Source organism: Coturnix japonica, chromosome Z, assembly GCF_054131305.1.
Source record: "Coturnix japonica strain WE chromosome Z, WE-NBRP24, whole genome shotgun sequence".
Classification (NCBI taxonomy): domain Eukaryota; kingdom Metazoa; phylum Chordata; class Aves; order Galliformes; family Phasianidae; genus Coturnix; species Coturnix japonica.
Genome location: NC_140702.1, coordinates 22,302,804 through 22,328,807, shown reverse-complemented (window position 1 = coordinate 22,328,807; position 26,004 = coordinate 22,302,804). Strand labels below are relative to the sequence as shown.

The following is a 26,004-nucleotide window of genomic DNA, read 5'->3' as shown; positions in this document are numbered from 1 at the left end:
AGAAAAAAAATGAGGAAAGCAGAAGGAAGAGAAGTAAAATGAGATACCCAGATCAGAATATTGAATGAATGAAATAGGAAAAAGGACATAAGTTAATAAGTGTAAAACTACAAACCTGATGTGTATGTCTGTGGAAAACAGGTGATAGTACATGATAAGAAATGTCTGCTGTGAAGTAGCACGAGTTAAGGAAGAATAACTGCAAGGATTATTATCTGTTGAGGAAAGTGCAGTGGATTCAATCCTAGAAGAAGAAGTGTATTAAGTTGGGAATTTAAATTCAGGAAACATAGAGAATATACAGCAGGTATATGTAGTCTTTCCTTGGAGAGGCTCTTGACTAAAGGATTATTTTATTGTGTTTAACTCAAGGTGAAAACTTGTTATTTGATTGTAGTATCTTTTTGATTGTCTAAACTAGAAGAACTTCTGGTGTAAAAAAATTATTTTTTTTCATGCTTACAATGACTTTGTGGCTTCTTATGATTCAGTAAATTCAAGGTTAAGCTTGAGAATTCAGAATAAATATGGTCTAAGTGGAACTTTGCAAATTGCATAAAATATAAATGTTTCTTTCATAAAAACAACAATTTAACTGACAGATCTGTTATTTATTTATAATTTGTTTAGTAGATAAATGATTTTCAATTTTAACATTGCTTAGACATGGAGATTTCGCTTGTAGGTACAATCTGTGGTTTGTAATTATTCTCTCTTAAAGCACATCTGGAGATAAGTGTCTTTGCCAGACATAAACTTGTCAAGCATGAGAATTAATCAGAAAGACTATTACTGAGACATTTTCAAATTGGGAAATGCTTTTTTCCCTTGCCATCTTTGTTTTTTAAAGCTTTTAAGAACAAAGAGATATGAGTCCGGGAAGGAAGGAAAAGAGAAGAATTTCTGTGCTGATGTCTGAACTAATTTTTTTCCTGTTATCAGTCTCTCTAATTGACTGAAGAAATGGGAACAAGTATTTTGAAGCTGAATACACAGCATCTTACTCTTCCTTTTACTCCATTGTTTGTTTTCCCCCTAACTGATCAATGTTGGAGTCCCTTTCTAAACTCCTTGTGATACATAGGAGAGGTCACTCAGAAAGAAAGGAATAGAGGCAAGCTTATTTCAGTTTTTCTTGCAAAACTGAGAGGTGATTTATCTCTGCTGAAATTTGACATAAGCACTCCTGCTATACCTTCGTCAGTTCACACTGCAAAAGCAAAGGAACATGGAAATGTTGTCAACTGTCTGCATGAACTGCTGGCAGACCAACATTATTTCTGCCTGCTCAGATATATTATGGAATCACAGAATTATAGAATGTCTTGGGCTGGAGGGGACCATAAAGACCACAAAGTTTCAACTCCATGCTGTGGGCAGGGCTGCCACCCACCAGATCAGGCTGCTTAGGGCCCCATGCAACCCGGCCTTGAATAGCTCGGGGATGGGGCACCCACAGCTTCTCTGGGCATCCTGTCCTAACATCTGACTTAAATCTCTCCTCTTTTAGTTTAAAATTGTGAGCTATATGTTCTATATAGTATGAGTTCACTGTAGTCCAGTATATGGAAAACTGATAAAGTTATCAGAGAAAATTGTTATGTTACTTAGTTTTCATTTCTAGAAGATACTTTCTAGTGATATTTTTCAGAATGTAGACAATCATAGAGCACAAGATATTCCACAGAACTGACTTAATTTTATATTTTCTAACATGGTATGGATAATTCCTGATCTTCTCATTAGGTATTTCATCTGTGCTACTCAGGTGTTGGGATTTGGCCTGAATAAGTTAGTTCTATCGCTATCAGAATTCTTTGTAAGGGATAAATTAACCCAGACCTTCAATTCACAAAAAAATTTTATCTTTTGTCCAGGTGAAATGGAAATTCCAGACTCAAATGACCCCTTAGGCCATGTGGATGGACTTGAGAGACCAATTCCTACTCCGAAAGGTAAAATTAAGTTCCATTTTCCTCCCAGATAAAATCATCCTTTTTTAAGCACCATCAAAACTGTGTTGTCATATGTTAATTTGTGTATATACACCTGTAAGAAAAGCAGTTTTGTGACAAAGTGATTGGTGGTAACCAGCATGATTTCATCAAGGGCAAGTAATGCCTGGCAGACTTGGTGGCCTTTTATGATGGAGTTGTGTCAGTGGATAAAGGAAGAGAAAGTGACATTATCTACCTGGACTCGTGCAAAGCATTTGACACTGTCCTACGTGACATCCTGATCATCAAATCAGAGAAAAATGGATTTGATGGAAGGACCACTTGCTGGATAAAGAATTGGCTGGATGGTTGCACTCAGAGAGTTCTGGTCAATGGCTCCATGTCCAAGTGGAGACACATGGTATTCCTCAGTGGGACCAGCATTATTTAACATCTGTGTAATGGACAGTGGGATCAAAGGATTGCAGATGACAACCAAGCTGAATGTTTCAGTTGACACTCTATAGGGAAGAGGTATCTCCAGAGGGACCTGGAAAGTCTGGACATGTGGGCCCATGAAGTTCAACAAGACTGTTGCAACATCCTGCACACCTAGGTTGGGGTAATCTCAAGCACAGATACAGGTTGGGAGGAGAATGGCTTGAGAGCATCCCAGAGGGGAAGGATTTGGGGTTGCTGATTAATAAAAGATTCAAGATGAGCTGCTAATGTGTGCTTAAAGCCCAGAAGGCCAAATGTATCTTGAGCTGCATCAAGAGAATTGTGAGAAGCAGGTCACACAGAATCACAGATCTTGAAAGATCATCTAGTCCAATCCTTCTGCTGGAGCAGGAACACCTAGATCAGGTCACACAGAAATACATCCAGGTTGGTTTTGAATGTCTCTAGAAAAGGAGACCCCACAACCTCTCTGGGCAGCCTGTTCCAGTGTTCTGTCACCCCTACAACTAAGGAGTTTTTTCTTATAATTATGTGGAATCTCCTGTGTTCCAACTTGTAATCATTGCCCCTTGTTGTATTATTAGATGTCATTGAGAACAGCCTGGCTTCATCCTCATGACACTCACCCTTTACTTATTTATAAACATTAATGAAGGTACCCCTCAGTCTCCTCCAAACTGAAAAGACCCAGCTCCCTCAGCTTCACTTCATAAGGGTGGTGTTTCACTACCTTAATCATTTTTGTGGCTCTGCACTGGACTCTCTCAAGCAGTTCTTTGCCCTTCTTGAACTGAGTTACCTAGAGCTGCTCAAGGGAGGTGATCCCAGCCCACTACTCTGCACTGTTGTGGCCTCATTTGGAGTACTGCATCCAGTTCTTGAGCCCCCAACTCAAGGACATGGAGTTATTGGAGCAAGTCCAAAGGAGGGTCAAGAGGATAAGACAGAGTGCTAGAACATCTCCCTCATTTTTTAATGAGATGGAGCTCTTTGGCCTGGAGAAGAGAAGGCTGTAAAGTGACCTGAAAGGAAAGCTACAGAAAAGAAGGGGATAGACTCTTTAGCATGGTCTGTGGCTATAGAACAAGAGGAAATGGATTCAGGCTCAGAGAGGGTAGATTTAAGCTGTATGTATGAGATATAAAGGAAAAGTCTTTTCCAGTGAGGGTAGTGGGGCACTGAAACAGGTTACCTAGTGTTGTGGTTGATGCCCTGTCCCTGGAAACTTTCAAGGTGAGGCTTGAAAGAAAGGAGGCCCTAGGCAACCTAACACTAGGCTGTAGTGCCCCTGTACCTTGCAGGGAAGTTGGACTAGATGATGCTCAGAGGTCCGTTCCAGCTCTAAGGATTTTATGATTCTGTGTTTCTGTTCTTTGATTAATGAAGATGTTAAACAGGACTGGGTCTAGCACTGACTTCCCAAGTACTTCACTGGTGACTAGTCTCCAATTAGACTTCATGCCACTCATCACCACCCTCTGGACTCAGTTATAAGAACAGTTCTTGACTTACCTCACTGTCTACTCTATGTTTAGTTTTTCTGTGATGATCTTACTAGACACAATGTCAGAGGCCTTACTGAATACCAGGAATAAACACTGCTCTCTTCTCATCTACCAGCATAGTCTTCTTATCATAGAAGTTTGTCAAGTTGGCCAATTATTACTTCCCCATAGCAAATCCATGATGCTTTCTTGGGATGATTTCCACTTATTTTGCGTGACTGGAAAATATTTTCCAGGACTAGCTACTCCATCACATCAACTGAAGTGAGCCTGACTCAACCATAGCTCCCTTGGTCTTTCTTCATCCTTCCTTAAAGGTAGGAGTGACATCTGCTTTTTTGTCTGGTGTTCAGAAACTGATCTCACAGTGATATCTGCCATCATTCCATCAGGTCTCATGGACTTACATATGTCCAGGTTGCTTTAGTATTCCCCAGTCTGAATCTGATCCTCTTCCACCAAGAAGTTGAACAGAGGGCTAGAATCTGCCTTTCTTTCTCTAGTCTTTCAAGTTAGTCTCTGATTCTTAAAGGCAGGCATTTTTGTTCCATTCTTTTGTTCTGGCTTTTTTCTGAATTTGTAAAGGTGTAGACATAAAAGAAAATGTTTCTTTCATGTGACATTACTTGGTTAAATTCTTGCCCTAGAAGGAGCTGCAGTTATTTCCTTATTTTAATTTTTTTTCTAAGGCCATAGGCAATACCTGTCTGAGGAAGTAATTAATCACATCTCAAATGTTTCTACATCGTAAGTATTTTGTATTTCCTTCATGAAAAGAGAGAGAGAGAGAGAGGAATAGAGAGAGACCCTTGTTCATATATGACTCACTGGTATGGATTCAGTTGCTAGTTTCCAGCATGCCTGGTCATTCTTCTTTCTGTCTTTCTTCTTTTTTTTTTTTTTTTTTTTTTTTTGTGGCTGCAAATGAGTAAGCAAAAATCGAACTTTTTGTTCGATTGCTAACCCTTATGCTTCTCTGTCATAGTAACATAGTTTCTATTTAAAAAAAAAATCATTTCAGATTTATTTCAGTTTTTGTGCACAGTGAGAAAAGTAGAAAGATTCTTTCAGGTTTTGTACCACATTACAGAAAATTGCTCTGAAAATGAGACTCGGTAGTATCATAAGTTAGATCTGGAAGTACTGGAGCAACTCACTTTAATGAGGAAGGGCAGCTTTGCAGCAACAGAGATACTGAGTGAGGTGAGCTACTCCAGGAGACAAGATGCCTCAAATCTGTGATCTTTACCCTGCTTTCTGCACAAGTCTGTCTGGGAACTTGTTTTGAGGCATTTACTTATATGATAAACCCCAGCTATGATTGGACTGTCTTGGTTGCCTTGATTTTGACATGGAGCAACATATCAGGAATTACTCGTATATATTCTGAAAGCAGCTATTTTTCATATACAACCGATGACCCTCTAGACAGTCTATACCCAACCTGCACTGCCTTATGCCCTGACAGTCTGCTTCTAAATAGCCCGTAGCCAACGGCTGGAGAAACTGCCTCTTCAGTTTCCTCTGAGAGTTCAGAAAGCAAGAAAACAACACTGTTCTACCAAGTAGGATAGGTAAGTAAGAAGCCTGGGTTACAACCCAGCATGAGAAAATACTGCTCAAAAATAGGTTTTCTTTTTCAAATAAGAATAATCCCACTAGTTTTAAGTATGGGGGACAATGTTGAAATTGTGGAAATATTTCAGTGGCAATTCCAGTTCATCACTGAATTGGCTTCAATTTGTTTCAAATTACTTCTGAGGTATCTAGTTGCTTGTCTAAAAATGTGTGTTATACAAATCATTTTATTTTACATGTTTATGGTTGCATTTTTGTACATTGAGGTCATATATATTAAGGAGAATAGAGTGCAAATAATGAGATTAAATTGGGCTGAAAAAGTATCAATTCATCTGAAAACATACAGCAATGTAGAACTTGCTGTAGTCTCCTTAATTACTCATGTATTTTGGGAGAGATGCCAACATCCCTAACATTTCCTAACCTGACTCTAACATACTGTAGTGATTTGCTCATCTTTGTACTGTCATTAAAGGGCAAACAACTGAGAAGACTGCTTTGTATTTAGAAAAAAAGATCAGGAGTCTTAAGCTTCTCCATCCCCCTGAGCTAAGACTTACTTTTCAGTGTTTTTCCAGTCCTGATCTATGTGTGGAAGGAACCACTTTACTGCATTCCAGCCATTCACTGAGGTGTGATGGTGTGATATACGTCCCCTAAACTCTTCTACTTTTAGTGGTATTGCTGTATACATCTCTGGAAAGAAATTCTCTATATTCCAGCAACTTTCATATTTGTTTTCTTTCAGTACTCTGAGATTATATAAACCCAGAACATTCTGTAACTGTTTCATATTATTCATAGTTTACCTGTCAGTCCTGTGAATACTTTACATTTATTACTGTATTCACAATGCAGTAATTTGGAGAGTGGTGTCATGAACATGAGCTGACAGTGTGCCTAGGTGGCCAAGAGGAGCAGTGCCATCCTGGCCTGCATTAGAAAGGTAATCATCTCTTTTCACTGATGAGGCTTGTGTTCAGTGTGTTCAGTTTTGGGCCCCTCACTACAATAAAGACACTGAAACCTTGTAACGTGTCCAGAGAAGGGCAATGAATCTGGTGAGGGGTTTGGAGCACAAGTCCTAATGAGGAGTGGCTGAGGGAACTGAGAGATCACTGCATTCTACAACTTCCTGAGTGGAGGTTTTGATGAGGAAGGGTTTGGCTTCTCCCAGGCAACAAACAGGACCCGAGGAAATGGCCACAAGTTACACCAGGGGAGACTTAGTTTAGATATAAGGAAAAACTTTTTCTCTCAGAGAGTGGTCAGGCACTGGAATGGCTGCCCAGGGAGTTTGATGGAGTCACCATCCCTGGCAGTGTTCAAGAGGCGTCTGGGTGATGAACTACAAAATATGGTTTAGTAGCTTAGTGGGTAGTAACAGTGATGGGAGGACAGTTGGTCTAGAAGATCTTGTAGGTCTTTTCCAACCTTGTGATTCTGTGATTCTGTGATTTGGAAAATAATGTTGGTAGTACTTTTCCGTGTCATGAGACTTAAATGGATTGAGAATTTCTGAAGTAAGAAGTTACAAATTACTGGTAATTGCTACTCATAGAGTTGATCATGAAGCTGGTTGGTAATGCATGATTGTTTTTTAAATCTATACAGGGAGAAGGAACAATGCAATTAGCACAAATAGAACTCTCATCAAAAGCCAGAAGAAAAGCTAAGCCAGAACCTGATCCACAATAATTAAAGATATTTAGTAGTTGTTTTTAGAACCAACTTCAAAATCCACAGCTAAGATCTTAAACTAACAGAAGCAGAATTATCATTTTGTGTTGTCTTTATGACAAGCACAGCACATATCGTTTGAGACAACTTGTTTTTGAAAAAATGCTCTTGGAATATCCATATCCCAAAGGAAATATTTTTTTGTATTATGACATCTACAAGTTTAATAATGCTTTTTGCACATAGCAAACCCAAAATGTTTGTAGAGTTTTTTTCTTTGTTTCATAGCTATCTCAGTATTATTAAAACAGAGTAATAATTGTTCAAACTCTTAAAATCTCTAGTTGTCTGCTACAGAATTCAAAATACTGGATGCAAGTTGTATAGAGAACATGTCTGAGTACCTTCATGTTTAATTTTCCTAGTCCTCCGTATTTGAGTACATGTTTACTTAGAGAGAGCTACACTGAAAAGGTTTGTTTTCCCTATTGTTGAGGCGCTGTTTTAGCCTGAGGGCTAGCTTGTTTTTTTTCTGAAACCATTGCATCAAACTGGCATCCAACGGTGTTTGTGGTGTTCCATACATCACAAAAAGTAACTGCTAATTATAACCACAGGAATTAACTAAGGAAAAATTTCTTAGTAATATGATTGGTAAAGGTTTCTACTTTGTTTGGAGGATCTGCAATTTAAGGTTATCTAGAGTGGATGTGTAATAGCAGGGCAGCATTAGGAATGGCTGCCTGCTCAGTCACTTCAGATTCTGCAAGTACAAATGCCAGACTTCAGCATCATTTTTCAAAGAGAAAATGGAGGTAGAACACAGCATGCTATTAAGGATACTGACGGAGGCAGTGAGTAGGTGTTGCTCAAATGCTCCCAAGCTTCTCCACAGAACTTTAAAAAAAACGTCTTTGCTTCAAAGCTCAGTAGGTTAAAATATTTATTACTTGATAATAATAGCAGGATAATTTAAAACACTGCACAAGATTTAATCGGCAGGAGCAATAGTGAGCTAAATCCAAATTCTGATCATTAGGAGGTAGATTCAGTTACACTGACTTCAGAGGAAGTGCATCCAACCATGATGAATTTAAATTAGTCTGTAAATCTTTAGCATTGCTTTTGGTGGTAATAGTTTTGCTCTAATAATTAGTTGCATCTTATTCATGAATTTATATGAAATATTTTGTGTTGCTTAAGTTATATGTCAGATTACTTCCTCCAATAATCCCAGTTTAATTGGAATAAGAGCATGGTTTGGTATTGAGTTACTCTTGAATTAGCTACAATTCTTGATCCTAATACTTAGATCTACTACCTGTTTTCAGCTGAATTAATTTAAATGTAATGTCCATAACTTTTTTGAGCAGAAGACTCAACTCAGGTTAAGTCAGGAAAAGTGATATAGTGATAAATGTGTAAGCAAGCTATAAGCTGGCCATCAACACAAAAGCTGACCATAGCACAAGAACGTTGCAGACTTTTTATATCCCTGTGTATTAGGAACAAAAAGTGTAGTGAAGAAGGAGAACCACTCTCACTGTGCTGTTCGTTTATGTTGCCTCAGGTCTCTGTCATTGCAGAAAGCATCCTTTTTGCCTCTTTTACTTCTTAGTAATCAGGAATGACTCCAACCTAAGAAACTGTACCTCAATACTAGCTACATCTCAAAACCTTCTCCTTCACTTCCTTTGTGTGCATATATTCAGCCACCTGTGTGGGCAATGAGCTATTTCTTGAGTTGATGCTCTCATGGCCTTGTGTTGTTGTCTCTAGTCTTCTTCCACCCAACAGCAATTACAAGCAATTGGTTGAAAGGCCGCAGACAGAGGGTGGTGGTCAATGGCTCTATGTCCAGGTGGAGGCCGGTAACGAGCGGTGTCCCTCAAGGGTCTGTCTTGGGACCGGTGCTCTTTAACATCTTTATTAATGACATCGATGAGGGCATTGAGTGCACCCTCAGCAAGTTTGCTGATGACACCAAGCTGAGTGGTGCGGTCAATACGGTGAAAGGAAGGGATGCCATTCAGAGGGACCTCAACAGGCTGGAAAGCTGGGCTCGGGTGAACCTAATGAGGTTCAACACGGCAAAGTGCAAGATTTTGTACTTGGGCCGGAAGAACCCCAGGCACCTGTACAGGCTGGGAGGAGTTGTCCTTGAGAGCAGCTCAGCTGAGAAGGACCTGGGGGTCCTGGTGGACGAAAGACTCAACATGAGTCAGCAGTGTGCTTTCTGGCAGCCCAGAAAGCAAATGGGATCCTGGGCTCCATCAGGAGAGGGGTGGTCAGCAGGGATAGGGAGGTGATTGTCCCTCTCTACTCAGCTCTTGTGAGGCCCCATCTGGAGTACTGTGTCCAGGTGTGGAGCCCTCAGTACAAAAAAGACATGGAGATTTTGGAAAGGGTCCAGAGGAGGGGCACGAAAATGATCAGGGGGCTGGAGCACCTCCCCTATGAAGACAGGCTGAGGGAGTTGGGCTTGTTCAGCCTAGAGAAGAGAAGGTTGCAGGGTGACCTCATTGCAGCCTTTCAGTACCTGAAGGGAACTTACTCCCAGAAGGGGAGTAAACTCTTCGAAAGGGCTGACAATAGCAGGACTAGGGGAAATGGTTTTAAGTTAAAAGAGGGAAGATTTAGGTTGGATGTTAGGGGGAAGTTCTTCACTAGGAGAGTGGTTATGCCCTGGAACAGGCTGCCCAGGGAGGTTGTGGATGCCCCGTCCTTGGAGGTGTTCAAGACCAGGTTGGACGGGGTCCTGGGCAACCTGATCTAGTAAATGTGTATGTTTGGTGGCCCTGCCAGGCAGGGGGGTTGGAACTACATGATCCTTGAGGTCCCTTCCAACCCGGGTCATTCTGTGATTCTGTGAACAGCACACTACCATTGGCATGACTGGATGTCATTGCACTTTCATGGTTCTCCTGTGCTGCTGGGGTCTTTTTGCTAGAATTCGAATAATTTTTTGCTCACTCACTTTTCCATTTCTTTTCACATATTTATTCTTCTGCCTTGCTACTGACCATGTCAGTTCTTTTTTGAGTGTATTTCAAGTTAGTGCAAACTGACTTCTTTTGAATATTTTTAAAATTACTGCAAGTCGCCTTCTTGTCTTCCTGCACACATACCCTCCCTCAACTCTGCTGTTTGAAAATAGGCTGCTACAGGTTATATACAGGTATATGAAAAATTGTCAAAAATTGCATTCTTTAAATAAAGAACTAAAAATGAAACAGCAATGGAAAACCGTCTTCTGATTTGTGAGGGATCATACAGTCTTTTTTATAGAAATGCTTATGCATGTGAGTTTTTGACTTAAGTAATAATTTCGATACATTTTTTTTTATTGCCTGTAACAGGCAGGGTAATTTGTTGTAAGACAGGAGGTAATTTGTTTTCATCTTACCTGCTACAATGTAATTCTAATAACTCTAACTGCAGTTGTAGACTGTAAACCAGGAAAAATGACAGGAAAGACTTTGAAGAAAAAAAATCGCCTCTGCCCACTGTTTTTAAAGGATGTTTAAATATAAATATACTTTGTGTTCTATCAAAATCTCTTAGAGACCACTAAGGAGTACAAGGCTAACATCAGGGAAAATTAATTTAAGATTGCATACAGAAAGAAAAAAGTATTGATAAGGAAAAAGATAACAAAATATTTTTCCTTTAAATTTGAAGTGCTGTATGGAGATAAGAAATATATCTGGATCTTACTGTGTACTGACATACTACTTTCACATTTGTCTATATTGTATTCTCATATAGTATTCTCTAGATCAGGATTTATTTAGTAGAAAACAGTGTAATACTCAGTAAAACACAATTTTCCAGGAAAATTTTGCTTTCTCAACTTAGATTATTTTGATGTTTCTACTGTCATTTGCTCTTCTTTCTAATGCTACAACTACCTATTACAGGAAAATTGATTTTCATGGTCACCTTATAAGTAAATAAAAACAGAGTATCCATTTTGTTAGGCGCAAAGTTGACCACTGCATTCTACTGTTATATTCCTACAGAGTAATGTGCTGTCTCCTAATTAAAGAACTGCAAAATTGTATTACTCAATAGGAAAAGGCACATTTGAACATGTATCTAAGTTAAATTTTGTTTAGATTCAGTTTACATACTTATGAAGTGCAGTATGAAATTCATCTAATGAAGCACCTAGATAGTATAAATTCATCAAAGTAAACATGAACATGACAGATTTATACTTTTCTGATATGTTTTGACATTCCCATTATTATTACAGAGGAATTAAATGCTCTCAAGCTTTCATGGTCTGATATGCATCAACTGTAGGACCAAATTCAATTTTAAAATAATAACCTGTGGAACTTATCACTGCAAGTGTTTTTACATTGTGCTTCCATCCACTGTTCAGTTTTTTATCACTTGAGGTCACTGGTGTAGCATAACGGCTTCCTGACAAACACTTTGCTTTCAACAAATCACAAATTAGTGTTCTATTTTTCATTTATGGAACATAAACCCATGAAACCTGATTACTTAATATGCATACAGTTCTTTCCTTGTCCATTTTAGCACTATTCTGGGACCTGACATTAAAAAAATAGCAGGTTGTAATCAGCTAAAAATACAACCTCAAAATAGATGAAAGAAGGTAGAGTTGTAATGGTATCATTTCATGCTTTATCTTCTAATCTTTATACTTACCTGTAGAGAAGCTTGAAGTCAATTAGGAAATACAATTTGGATGTATACCTGGAATGGTGAATTGTGTGGTGTGATTTGGGGACTTGTTTTTTAGTATATACTTCAAATAAAAATGCAACTCTTGCTCATAAAAACATGCCTTTATCCAAGCCCAAGCAAAGTTTTGACGTTTCTGACCTTTTACCCTTTCAGGTTACTTTCTGACCTTTTTGGAACCAGTAAACAATATCACCATAGTCCAGGGGCAGACAGCAATCCTCCACTGCAAGGTAGCAGGAAATCCATCTCCAAATGTCAGATGGCTAAAAAATGATGCTCCAGTGGTTCAGGAGCCAAGGCGTATCATCATAAGAAAAACAGATTATGGTTCACGTCTGAGAATCCAAGATCTTGACACAACTGACACAGGATACTACCAGTGTGTGGCTTCTAATGGGATGAAGACGATAACAGCAACAGGAGTGTTGTTTGTGAGGCTTGGTGAGTTCCTGGCTTTTATAATTGCTTGGACTTCAATATGGGCTGGGTATTAGCTTTTCCAATAGCATAACAAGAAATAAATTTGATGTTTTAAGAACTGTCCATGTGAAAGGGAGTAAATAAAGCCATTGCCAAGTACCTTTTCCCCACCACAGAAGCTATTGAGTTGAACTCAATACTCATTTACCAGTAATAAAAGGAAGGAAATACAGATGGAAAAATCTTTAAATTTCTATTGATGAAAAAACAGGTGGTGTTCAGTAGTGCTAAGCCCATCCTTGTGATATACCATGTTTGTATTGCTCCATGAATCCTGGCCTCAAATTCTGCTCTTTGAGAGCTAAAGGTACACTACCTATTAAGAAGTACTTGCATTGGCTGCTGGAGAATTGATCATTCCATCTGGAAGCAAAAGTTTTATTTCTTTTTCTTGTGTTTCTAATGCCATGACACAATTACCTAAAATTTCCTCTGATTTTATAATGATAATGACTACTCAAAAGTTTGTTTATAGTGATTCATTAAGCACTTGGCTATCTGACCTTGTTCTCATCATGACAAAGGTTAGGTGCATAACCTTGTTGAACCATAAACTGATAGGAATGTTCAGGTGGGGCTTAGTAAAGCGTAAATTATGTGTCTAGATAACACATTGTCTTTTTAACAGCCTGTGTTTTTATGGCAGTAGATATTTTCCAACAGAAATAAAGTTCACACGGATTGTTGCCTGAACGGACAGAAGATACATGTGATTTTTATTTGTGGTTTTGAAAATAGCAGCATGTAATTATGTGTGGGAACCTAGACACTTTTGTTTGAATCTTGAGGCTAACTTTCCTTGAAGAGACAGTTTGCTATTGACTTTTTTTAAGCAGTTTCCTTGAGCCAAATTTACAAGCAATGTTTGTTTGTTTTATACTTACAGGTCCAACAAACAGCCCAAATCACAATCTTCAGTAAGTACATGTTGGAAAATTACTTAATGTACTCTGACCAATTTTATTCTGTAAGAATTTGTTTCATAAACTCAGTAAGTACTGCCTTTGACCACAGTGCATTTGCTAAAAATATCCAGTATGATTGAAAACTTGCAGATGACTGAAGAGTTCTGATTAGGATAGCATTATGTTTCTGTGAGTCTGAATTTGATCAAATGTTCCCGAGAAATTTCTGTTTGCTTATTTCATATTTTGGACAATCAGAATACCACAGAGTCATGATGTTTGAACACTATTTAAAGGGCAAATATAGGCTGGATGAGTGGTTAAAAATGAATGGATAATGTGCCTAAGTTGCTGCAGTTGTAAATCTACCCATGTCATACTGTTATAGCTTGAAAAGTCAGACAAAACAGGATCAAAATCTTTTCTTTGAATGATTGAGTAACCTCTACTTGTTAGGTGTCATATTGACTTTAGTGGTGACTTGGTGATTTTTCATAGCTATTTCAGCTTGCTTGCAGATTCAGTCATAAAGATTAAGATAGATCAGCCTAGTGCTTTCTTTATGTATTAGTTTTAAATTCAGTAACACGTACTCTGTAGTTTTTTTTAGATAGGTTAGGTCTATCGATTAATGACATGAGAAATGCAGTATGAGAACTTTTCTGTGTTAATTGCATGAAGTTACCATTGGTGATGGAGTAAAGCAACTTTGTAAAGACATGTGGATGTTTTTCACGTGTACATTGCTTATCAGTGTTTGTGATTACTGAAGTGCCAATGACTTGGGTGGCAATATCATGTGGCTGCAATGGTCTGACCACTATTCCATTTCCTTTAGATCTCAAATAATCAGTTGCTTTATGTATTTGAAATTAATACAACATTCTTTTATATAAGCATAGTATGCACAATGAATTAGAATAATTTAGATCATGAATTTAGATAATTTTCACAAGGTTTCATATTTCTCTTAAAATTGTTTGCTCTTGTGGATTAAAAATGGCTGTTCAAAACTGCATACTGAAAAAATGTAATAATTTTTCTACCAACGGAAAGCCTATTTAAGATTATACACAGTTTACTTCAGAAAACTGTTTTACAATTGCTCTGCAAAGGAAAATTAGTGAGATGCCAGGAAACTGTCTGATCTTTTACAAGATGGAAAGGCAGTGACTGAGACAAGAGATAGTAAACTAAAATACACATAATGAAGCACTGAACTTAAGTTCAAAGAACACTGTTCTCAAATACAGCTGAAGAATACTGAGATCTAAGAATGAGGTGAAATGCTGGGATCTAGGTTTTACATTAGTTAATACCATATTGTTAGAGAAATAATTCATCTTATTTCTTTTGGTTTCCCTAGTGTCTACCAGCATCTTCTCCTGCAGTAAACGTTAGATCATTGCTACTCTACAAGTAACATCATTTTTTAATAATCAAGCAGTGACAGTGAAAAAAATAAGTGTTACACAGATTTCTTAATTACCCATCCACTAAAAGGGGAAGTGAATTAATACTTTTTAGGTATGAAAGGTACCTTTAATTCCTACTTTACCTTATTTTTGATCAATTGTTATTCATTTGTACAGGTTTTGAATGATACATTAAGACAAATAAATAGCCTTAAAAAGCTCCTATTATTTGCGAAAAACAAAGAATATCATATGAATTTGGTACTAGTTTGGTACTGTGACAACTCTGAACTGGTCCTGAAATAATGGCATCAGTATTGAACCTTGAAGCAGTAGCCTGCCATCTTGTTTTTGGGCTTACCATTGGAAGTAAGATGAAAAGTGTGGTGCTGGTAGATATTTGGCACGTGCACTAAGCAGAAGGGAGAGCTGAAGCATGAGAAAAAGTGCCTGAGATTGGAGGTTGAGAGAGAAGTCTTGAGGGAATTAGAAGATGAAGTGTAGAGGTGTGCAGTGATGGTAGGTTTTTCCTCACTGTATAATTTCTATTTAAATCTTGTTGCATCTTTCTACTTAACCAGTTTCTGTACAGCTTTCATATCCTGCCTTCTTACATTACTTTTCTTTCTGTTTTCTCTTCCTATGCCTTACAGTTGTTCCCATGTTCCTCTATTCTGCAAATAAAATGCTGTAATTTGGCAGTCCTATTTTTTTTTTTTAAACTAAATATTCTGTTTAAAATTGTGCAGGTCAACTTATAAACCTGAAAAAAGAAATGGGGAAATTGATTATTGAAATACGTAGATGCTTGGAAGGGGCTGATATAGAACAGTAGACTCTTTGTTTGCTGGCTACATAACAGTCTGTTGTTGAACCTCCTAAAATGCCATTTCTCCTGGCATCAATGCTTCCAAAAAGACATGCTTCATTGAAAGTTCTGAAACCTAAAACCACTGTGTCTTGGTTTAAAACTATAACTAATGAAAAATTACAGAATAAAAACCTTTATCTAAACAGATAACATCTGTCAAGGTATTTTTATGTATCCCACATGTTTTGCTGTGGATTTTTAAAAAATTATCTAAAAATTTAGAATTGCTGTAGATCAAATGTACATTGTGAAGTCATCTTTAGCAGTGTAAAAAAAGGACCCTGACTTTCTTGTACTGAAGTCAAGACATTTCCATTAAAACCAAAAAGTGAAAGATTTCATCAAACACATCTTGTGAAAGTTAGGGGCTTTTGTTGTTGTTGCTTCTTGTTCTTTTTGTATTGTTGTTTTGTTTGTTTTATGGTTTTGGTTTTTTATTGCTTTGGAGAGGCTGGAGAAGCCTCTGTGAAGGCTTGCATCTGTAGAAAGTTACAGAGGTATTTCTATAGAAGTGGAAAAATATAACTTATGCAAATAATTTATCAAAAATTAACAGCTAGTAGAAATTAGTTTATAAAGGAAATAAAAGAAAAAAACAACAAGAAAAATAACTAGTCTCTGACCAGCCTTTACTGTACAAAGGAGCATGTTAGTAGAGGACTATACTACTACAAGACCAGCCAGCAGGGTGAATTCTTTCTCTCCCTGCTCAATGCTGTTATATTTTTCATTATTAACATCATTTACTTTTTCCCTGCTCAAGAGAGATGTTCTGTCCAGTGAGAAAGGTGTGAATGCGTTCATGTTAAAAAATTGAGTATTATGTACCAGAGAACGGTATTTTAGTATAGTTTACATTTGAGCAATGGATGTCAGTCTCTTCTTTCCCATGGGGGTTGTGGAGTCTCCTTCTCTGGAGATATTCAAGACCCGCCTGGATGCCTACCTGTGCAAGCTGGTGTGGGGAACCTGCTTTGTCAGGGGGCTTGGAATTGATTATTTCTGTAGGTCCCTTCCAACTTCTGTGATTCTGTGAAATCTAAGTGTAGGAAGGCAGAAGCAGCTGCCTTCCCTTCCTGAGGTGCTGCTCTTACAAGATAATAATATTCTAAGAAGACTGCATGTTCAGTAACTTAACTTATTTTTCTCCAAACTTAAAAACTTAGATTGAATTTTACCCATCAGGCGAGTTCCTTTTTGAAGACATCATTCATCATGTAGTCTTTGACAACAGTAGAAATACCTTGCAGAGGTCTTGGGATAGAAGATTCAATAGTTTGTTGGCAGTAAAGTCTTCTGGAAAATGTGGTAAGGCCTTAGCAGAAATGAGAATAACACAAGAGCACTCTGTTACAAGTGCTATGCTTTCCATGCATATGCTTGATGTGGTCTGCTTATGACAGAAGGAGCTTAATGTCTTCTTCTCAGCACTGTGTAGGGGAGTTAGGATTTTGAAGCATAAGCATTCATTTTTTAATTGAGCTCTGATTAAGATTGGTTCTGAATTTCAGTCGCAGATGACTGTCTACATAACGATTCTAAGGAAAAACATGTGAGAAGTAACACCTTTATTAAGTAGGCATTGCCATTACCTTGGGGAGGAGTTTTTGAGATACAAACCATTCAGACTAAGTTTGCAGTGCAAAGAGTTCCTTCATTCATGCAGTTTGTATTAATAATAAGAATTTAGAAAATCAGTCAGTTGAAAAATAAGAAAAAAATCTTTCAAGTGATTGAAAATAGGATGTTTTTGAAAACTAATAACATGGAATCATGGAAGTGTTTAAGTTGGAAGGGACCCTTTCATCTAGTCCAACTACTCATCTCAGTTAAGGCTCTGGTGAGGAATGCCAAGGTTAGGGTGAGCTTTCATATCCCATGTTTATCATGTAGAGAAAGCACACCTGTGCTGTGATGCAGAGGTGACCTTCTGCATGATGTGAGAGGTGGTCATACAGCCTTGTTATGCATGCAAGTATGTGATAAATTTACACGTTATCACAAGCTGGAAAAGAGGCTGTGAGACCTTGAGAAAGAGAATGAAAGGGACTGGGACACTGGAGTACTTTGAACCAAGGTCACCTCCCTGGTCGTGTCTGAGGTCATCTAGGAAGAAGGCTGTAGCTGTGGGCAAAAAACATTTTGTAAGCTGGATCTGTCTGGCAAGCTAAACACTTTACAAAGAAGGAATACTTCCCTACAGTCAAACAGCAGCATCACCACTTGTATCTCTTTCCTTTCCTTGGAGAGGCAAAAACTCTTTTCTAGTCTAAGTATAGTTCAGCCACTGATAATAATATTTTACACCTTGTAAATCACATAGGATTTTTCTTAAAATTTACGTAAACAAATGTTTTTATACCCAATACATGGCTATTTCATATCAGAATTTACAGTAATTATTCAGGCACCTAAGGATTAGGTGTTAAAAGATAGGACTCCTATCACAGTTCAGCCCAGTTCAGCTTGGTTCCATGACAGGGAATGAAGGGATTCACAGTCCCACACTCCAGGAAAAGGGTAAGGGGGGAGGGTAAAATGTAGGGAGATGGGCCTAAACAAACAAACAAAAAAAGCTGAAACAAACTAAGGAAAACAACTAATTTACTGAATATAATAGTGGAATTAGAGACAATACAATAAAATACGAGATAATTGGAATTGAAGCTAATAAATAAAATGAGAGAAGGAGTGTCTGAAACCAAAGGCCTTGCTGTAACGCTGTAGGCAAGACAGGTACAGAGCGCACACCATGGAGCAGGCAGAAAAAGAGATGATGTCTTGGCTTCTGGTCAGTTTTATCTTTCCCTCTGGCTGGAAACAGAATAATGAAGACTTCTGGGAGCTGTAGTTAACTCTTCTAAGGCCAGGTAACTGGAACTATAGACAATCCACAGAACTGCATCATTAACTCTTTAACTCCCAGTGCACTACTTGATGTTATTATATGGAATACTGATCACAAGTCATGAAACTATGACTGACTACTACTGAAAAAAATGCTTGCTGAAAAAAAAAAAAAAAAAGAAAGAAAAAATTACTTGCCTTTTGTTTCAACAGAATACGCACCATATTTGAAGTATATATATATTTTTCCATAGATATTTGTGGTATCATGTTGAAGCTGGAGAATAAGCACATACTTTGTGTTCTGGTTTCCTGCTTTAATCAAGCAAGAAGAAGAATTTTGTGGTTAAAACACTGGTCTGTAATTTCAGAGGTCTGGATTCAATTTCTGGCTGTGCTCCTGTCTCCGTGTGTGATTGCAGCAAGTTGCTTAACCTTTGTCTCTCCATTTCTTGTACATCAAATGGATATATGGTCAATCTTCAGGGTTTCTGTGCCTTCCACTATTAGCAGTCAGATAATTTCAAAATGTTTAGGATACATTCTCTTGAAAAATGGGAACATTGCTCCTATTTAACAAATGAGGAACTGAGGCAAAAGCTGTCTCAGGCTGGTCCACATTAAACAGCAAATGTTTGCCTTGGCAGATTTCCTGGCCCTCTCACAATCCAGTTTGGGGATCTGGCTGGAACATGCAGCAGTTTCTTTCTAGCCCCTGTATGTTACTTTCCTTTTTAATTTTGTGATTGGAGGGAAAGCTGAGATTAAATTGAAGGATCTATGTTATGTAGTAATAGAAGTATGAGTTCAACATGGACTTGGAAAATTAATTAATTTAAACATCACGTGTGTATTGTAACTAACACGATTAACGCTGTAGTGCAGTTACAACTGCCTGTGTGTAGGACAGCCTTCTTTCTTTGCAGAGCAGAGATTATGTTTCTCCTAACCTAGAGTTTATCTTACCAGATGTGACCCTGAGATGTGCATGTGAGGCCAGGAGCTGTGTCTCTATTATCTGTAACTTGTTATCTGAAGGAACTATTGCAAGTGGCTGGTTTTTCTTTCATTTCAAAGGAAGGAAAGAACAGAGGAAAGAAGCTGACAAGGAACATTGAAAAAATGGTTAATATTTTGTTCCATTATACTTACTAGTCTAAATTGTTCAGAAACGCCCACAAAATTATGCCAAGCACGTGCAAAAATGAGTAAAAACAAACCTCCAGAAAAGCTGTACCTTCTCTGTCATACTACAGAAATCAAATGTCCCTGAGCCTTACGGTGTAATGCAGCTGTTTTGCGCTGCACTATATGAGAGCCTGATTGTGATGCCAGAAAGGAATCCTTATGGGGCTTCCCTGCTTTTGGTCAAGGCTTCTAAATAGCTTAGGAAGAAGTGTCAATTACACTTTTGTCTGCTCTTACTGTTAATCTGACTTTGGATTAAATTTGAGGAAGCACTTTTGATTAGCTGTTCAGCAATAGCACCCTTTTAAATGAGTGGAACATGTAATAAATGTAATGCATACCACTTTGTTTTTTACATATGGGAATCAAGCAGGCAGTACAACAAAACACACAAACCTTCTGTTTCTTAACAGATCTGCTTTTTCAAAATTTGGAAGATTCACTGATAGATGGATATTAAAGACAGTTGACGGTTTGTGTAGAGAAAATTTACCCATCATTTGTGGGTTGGGAGAGCATCCCTCCTACTCCACAGAGAAACTCTGAGATGTGCATGTGTGACCAAAAGCAGCACACAGCTCTGAGTTTGTAAAAATTGCAATGCCGATTTGCCCTGTTCCAGCAAATTCAAGATCTGCAGCAGGTGTCTGGGTTTGGACATCTCAACAAAGCAATTTATATTAAACTACCAAAGAACTTGTAAGCAAAAGAAGACATTTGTTGATCCTTTTAAGGATATATGTAAATTGATTTTCAAAGTAGAAATAGCTTTTGGGGTTTTGGCAAGTAGTTCTTGCAGCTGTTGGACATCCCTGATACAACCAGGAATCTTTAGTTTGTTTTGATTTTACTTCCTCCCTCTCTCCCTTCCCTTCTTTCTTTCATTCTGTAGCTTAAATGACTTTCAAAGTATTTATTGTATGTCCTACAAAAGGACAGTTAAACGTCCCTGAGACTTCCTGTCAGCACTGGATGCCACACTGTGTTTAATTAGAGTTCCTTAGGGCACTGAATAGCTAAGTGCATGCAGGGAAAGGGCAAATATTGTAGTTAGGCTCTAAGGTAAAGGAACACTATTCTAATGGAAAGTAGGCAATTTAACAAAATAAGCTAACGTTGTAACAGCACACCATAAATAATCCTTTCAATTTTTATTGCTTTATGGTTCATTTTTCCTTACATTTTGTATAATTTTGTTCTCTGTTTTAGGCAGAATGATCTTAATGAACAATAGATGCAATTTATTTTGTGTACTTGACAAAAGGTAATGCAGATGGCACAACTGATAAAACTGAAACATTTTCCCTCAAAACCAAATAACACGAAGTGTGATAAAGTGCATTGTTTCAAAAAGAAAGAAAGAAAGAAATAGTAAGGAAATTTGCTTTTTAAAATTGGTACAGCTTTTTTAATTTTAAGATCTGAAGTCTTTGAGGTAATGCTACTCTAAAATAAAAATGGCAAGAAGCTCATCTTAGCCATAGTCTCTCATGCTTCTCAAAAAGGTCATTCATAAGTGTTCCATTTCTCGTGTTGATAAATCTGATTATAACACAAAAGAGGAAAAGGATTGCTTCACGTGGGAGACAATGTTTAATATATCACAGAAATTTTGCTTTTAAACCTATGTGCTCACACAGAGACACACATCTTTTTACCCTAAAACATTTGTTTTCATTTCCACCCACCTTACCATGCTTTCCTTCAAATTGGGAAATTAGTTGCTTTAGCTCAGTGAAGGAGGTAAGTGTCAGCAGGATGGCCTCTGTATAGAAATCTTGGTGTTTTCATCTGGTGGTTTTACAGAATACATTTGAAAAAAAATTCTTTTTTTGCCCACATCATGGCAGTGTAGTAGTTTCAGATTGCAAAGCAAGAGCAGGCTGCCTTCCTACTTTCTTCTGTAACTGAATTCAGTTTATTACTTGTTACTTAAAAACATGTTCTTAATACTCAGTAGTTTCAAGACTGTGGGCAGTCACTTGTAAATTTTCTGTCACTCAGATTGACAGGTGGATCAGTATTCATATTCATATTCATATTCATTTTCAACCATTAGGAGCTAAGTCCTAACATGTTAAACTTAGGAGACACATTTGATTTCCTAATTGAGTTTTCTTTATTTGTTCATATTAACAAGCAGGTTAGTGATGTCAAGCCTGATTAGATTTATTTTTGGAGCTGTGGAGCGACTCGAATTGCTACTGACATCCTCTCATGTAATAATGCCTGCATGGCATCCTGCATGTGGCATGTGAAAAGAAACTGCGGCAGTGAATTTTGCATGTTAACTGTTTTGCTTTGCCTAAGAAACAATGCAGTACTCATTATTACTTTTCTTAAAGATTTTAACAAAAAAAGACATTTAGCCAGAAGTAAGTGTATGAATAGGAAAAATGAAAAGAGCAGGGGTGAAATTAAATTAGTTGTGATAAATGTTCAGCAACTGGTTTAAAGCTCAAAGGAAGAAAAGGAGGGGGAAACTGTCATTTAGCAGTGTGTGAGGCCTGGCTGGATATACAGACCTTTCAGCAGATTTGGATGTATCACTGTGCTCTGCCACCAGCCCCACAGATGTTGCTGCTGAACAGACAGTGGCTTCTTCCTATCCTCTTCCAGTGGCTTGGCAGAGGATTCACGTCTGTTTTTCTTTTTGAAAATTTAGGGATTCTGATAGTAACTAGCATAGAATTTCTTGTCTAGAAGCTAATTTTCCTAATCTGGGGAATATTGATAATCCTATTACCTGGAATCGTGATGACACATCAGAATTATTTTGTGAAGTCTAGGTTCCTTACCCATACCAGCCAGACCTCTGTTGCTGGAGAACAGTAATAACAGGCTTCTATCTTCAGAGCAGACCAGCCCAGAGGAGAAAGCATGCACTCACAGACTGACAGAAAGGAATAGCAAGAGACAAAAAGTATTAAGTTTTGCTCCAGATTAAGGAGAACTGTGTGCTCTTCTGGTGGAAGCCTCTTGATGCACCCCCAGCCTGCTACTGCCTCCCATAGCTGAATACCCTGTCTTCCTGGGCTGTAGCAAGCTCCTTGCATAGTTGCCTCATTTAACCTTAGGCTCCAGCCATGAGGTTGCCAAACTGTTTTCTCTCACACACTGCAAAGTTTGCTGAAGGTAGACTGGGTATTTGCAGAACTTAGTATCTGCATTCTCATAGGCTGGGATGAGCACACAGGGATGGAAATGACAAAAGGCTGGGCAGACTTGTGTAGTGTTTCATAGGTTTAGCAAAAGGCCTGTCCCAGCATGTCTCAGGTGTCTGCTCAGTAGCATTGCAGTCTTTTGGCTACCCTTTTTCCTGGTAGTGGTTTTGGTTTGGAATGTGCTTTTCAACACTGCTTTTTAAAACACCTGAGACATATATTTTGAAGTTAAAAAGTAATACATTAGCTTTGATAATTGGAAAATTCCAGTTCTGATTTATTTATTTATTTATTTTCTATGAAGAAGAACTGTGAAATTACCTCTAACACTTCAGACTGTGACTTTGCACAGTACTGCCTAAAGTAGGTAGTTCCTGTTTTATCCATAGAAACTATTGGAGAATCAATGAGTATATTAGCTTAGATGCTTGTAAAGTAATCTCTTACTTGGTGGTTGGGTTTCCTATTAAGCAGAATATGCCAGTTTTGGTTTGGTTTTGGTTTGGTTGTTTTTTTTTTCTTAAGACTGGGAAAATTATTGTGAAACTGACATTTTAATATTGTATAGATATAAACAGTTGGTGTTATTGTAGTTTGAATAAAAATGGTCTGTGAAGAACTCTGAAGATAACGCTTACATGTACTTGTAATTATGTAACCTTGAATTCATAGCCTATGCTTATATTGATGATTATCTGTCGTATCTGAAATAGCAAAACCACCCTTGTTATCTTAAAAAATAAAAAGGAAGAAAAGAATTATATCCACATGGTTCGTTTCATTTCTGGACTTGTCCAGTTAAAACATTTTTAATTTCCAAACAACTTTCAATTGAAATGACTAAAAATATATTTTTCACAAAAATATTTGAAATTTTTCACCACAGTTTAAAAGCTAAGAAACGCTTTACAGAAAAATGCAATATTTACCATTTTCCATTTAAAGACAGTGCTAATAATAAAAGCTTGAGACACTTCCATGTTGTTTAATATTCATTTTTTAAATAGTTCCATTGTTCTTCTTGTACCCTCTTTGTCTTTGGCTTTTTATGGCTGTTGTTTTTGGTCATGCTTTCTCAGTCTTCTTTTCTCTCAAGACTTTCTACCTCCTACCTGTCACAGACAGGCATGCATATAAAATCCTGCTAACAGATTTTAATGAAATAAGCAATGATATAACATTTCCAAGACCTTTGTGGGGCGGAGCTGTGTATTGCTGTGTGTTGCTCAGAGGCAGTGTGGAATGAGGAGGAAAGATGAAAACTGAGTGAGAATTCTGTTTTCTGGCAGTGGGAGAAACAGGGAGCCACTTGTTAGAGGCTCTGTGAAAGGCTCATTGGTCCTACAGGTTTTCCCCAGGGTTGTTAGAGAGAGACAATTTATTACACAGTTGTAACACAACAGGAAAGATAGCATGTTTTTAAAGAAAAAGGAAGAAAAAAAAAAAGAAAAAGAAAAAGGAAAGGAAAAGAAAAAGAAAAAGAAAGAGAAAAAGAAGGAGAAAAAGGAAAAGGAAAAGAAAAAGGAAAAAGGAAAAAGAAAAAAACAAAAAACATGTGGAGGGAGGCTTTATTATTTCTTTCGTAAGCAAAAAGGTGGAATGCTGCAAGACCAGGTCCATGTTCCCATGAGTCTGGCTTTCTGAAACTTTTTCATTTTTAAATTCTTCTGTAACGCGAATGATAACAGAGATGTTTTTGCTGAAAATACCCAATACTCAACAAAACAGACTGGCAGCCTTTCTTGGATTTCCAGCTGACTTGTGATTTAAAGACTTTGTCCCAACACGTTGATACCTATGAAAGCAGTGGGAGAACTTAGAAAAATATTGTGTCAGTAAATTGAAAGAAATTGAAAAAGAGTCTGTGGTTGTCAGAGGATGATGGCTGAAAATGCATCCAGGAACAATCTTCTGTTCCTTGTGGAAATTTATAAAGCAGGTGTTCTTGTTTAGCTTTGCTTCTTTCATCTTCATGATGAACAGTCTGCATTACAAATGTCAAAATTATTTATCTTCTGTGCCCTGGCAAATGGCTTAAATGATTAAGCAGATATCCCAAAAGCTGGAGTTACTGCTACTCACTGAGTGACTGCGCTGGGTCATGGGTAGAACAGCACAAACAGAACTGTAGAGTCATGTGTTTTTTTCTACACAGGCTTTGTAAGAACAGCCCCCTCTGTCTCTATTTCCCTATGTAGTTGAGAACATTACTACTTTTTGGTGCAGTGAAACCTCTTGTAACTATATAAAAAAAATGATAAATATCTGACTGTGCAGGATACCCTTAAACACCAGTAGGATGTGGTGTTATGCCATGCACACCTTGCCACTGTTTTATATGTTTAATTTTTTCCTACATGTTTCTAGCAATTGCAGTGCGTTTTGTGTTACAGGATTGATGGAGAATGATTCAGTGAAAGAAGGGTAGTCGATACCAATTTTCATGGATTTTAATCCACTTAAGTCTTTAAACACAGTATCTTGCTGCAAGGGCATGGCTCATTTGGGGATGTTGATGCGCATGTAAGGCAGTGCCTTTTGAGTAGAGCAATTTGGTTTGCGATTCAATGGAGACATGCCCTCAAATGCAATTGATGCCCACCTCTTTTTTTGTGTATTTAAATGCTTTTAAAATACCTTGCATTAAAAGCATCCTTCTTTTATGATAATTTATGAACATTTGAAAGTGATTTTGGAAACAGACGTTAAAAACTTAGTTTTGCATTTTAAAACATAACTTTTATAATCAGTTTTGGAAATGATTGCAGTAGGCTAAAAATAAGGTTATCTAGAAGTTGCTATCTGACAACTTACTTTTCTCTGCTTTGTTGCAAAGACTAAATTCACTTGCTGCTGTTCTTTCATTAATGAAATTTCAATGAAATGCTTTATCTGATACCTGATTTGAAATGGTACCTTGAGTACTACAATTAACAAATGCGTCATTTGGTAGGATCGGTGGAATACTGACTAATTGTAATTTTCTATTTGGACATTGAATCTGGAGTTTCAGTTCACAGCATACCTTTTAAGAACTAGCAGATGAATATTGCTCTGTAAATGCCTCATTATTTATTTTTTTTAGTCTTTCTGCCTTGTTATGTTTTTTCTCAGATAAGAAGCACAGAAATAAATGCTACTCATTGGTTTTTATCTAAGTTGTAATGCAGATATAGGGGAATGTTGTTAAACTCTGTGAACATCTGGTAGCAAAATTCACGGGCCATATCCTTGGTGAGTGTAAATT

The 26,004-nt window shown here is 37.6% G+C and overlaps 1 protein-coding gene across 5 annotated transcripts in view; it reads left to right on the top strand.

Annotated features, from left to right (window-relative positions):
* The window catches only part of ROR2 (ROR family WNT receptor 2), a 142,273-nt gene that overhangs the window by 97,025 nt on the left and 19,244 nt on the right, over window positions 1-26,004 (top strand). For all 5 annotated transcript variants that reach the window (XR_014939307.1, XM_015849387.3, XM_085528630.1 and 2 more), the window contains 3 exons: window positions 1,878-1,955; window positions 12,041-12,328; window positions 13,254-13,284. Coding sequence is in view for 4 of the 5 variants with exons in the window: in XM_015849387.3 (XP_015704873.1) it covers window positions 1,878-1,955; window positions 12,041-12,328; window positions 13,254-13,284 (397 nt within the window). In the remaining variant the exon portion in view is untranslated. The remainder of the gene's footprint in view (window positions 1-1,877; window positions 1,956-12,040; window positions 12,329-13,253; window positions 13,285-26,004) is intronic.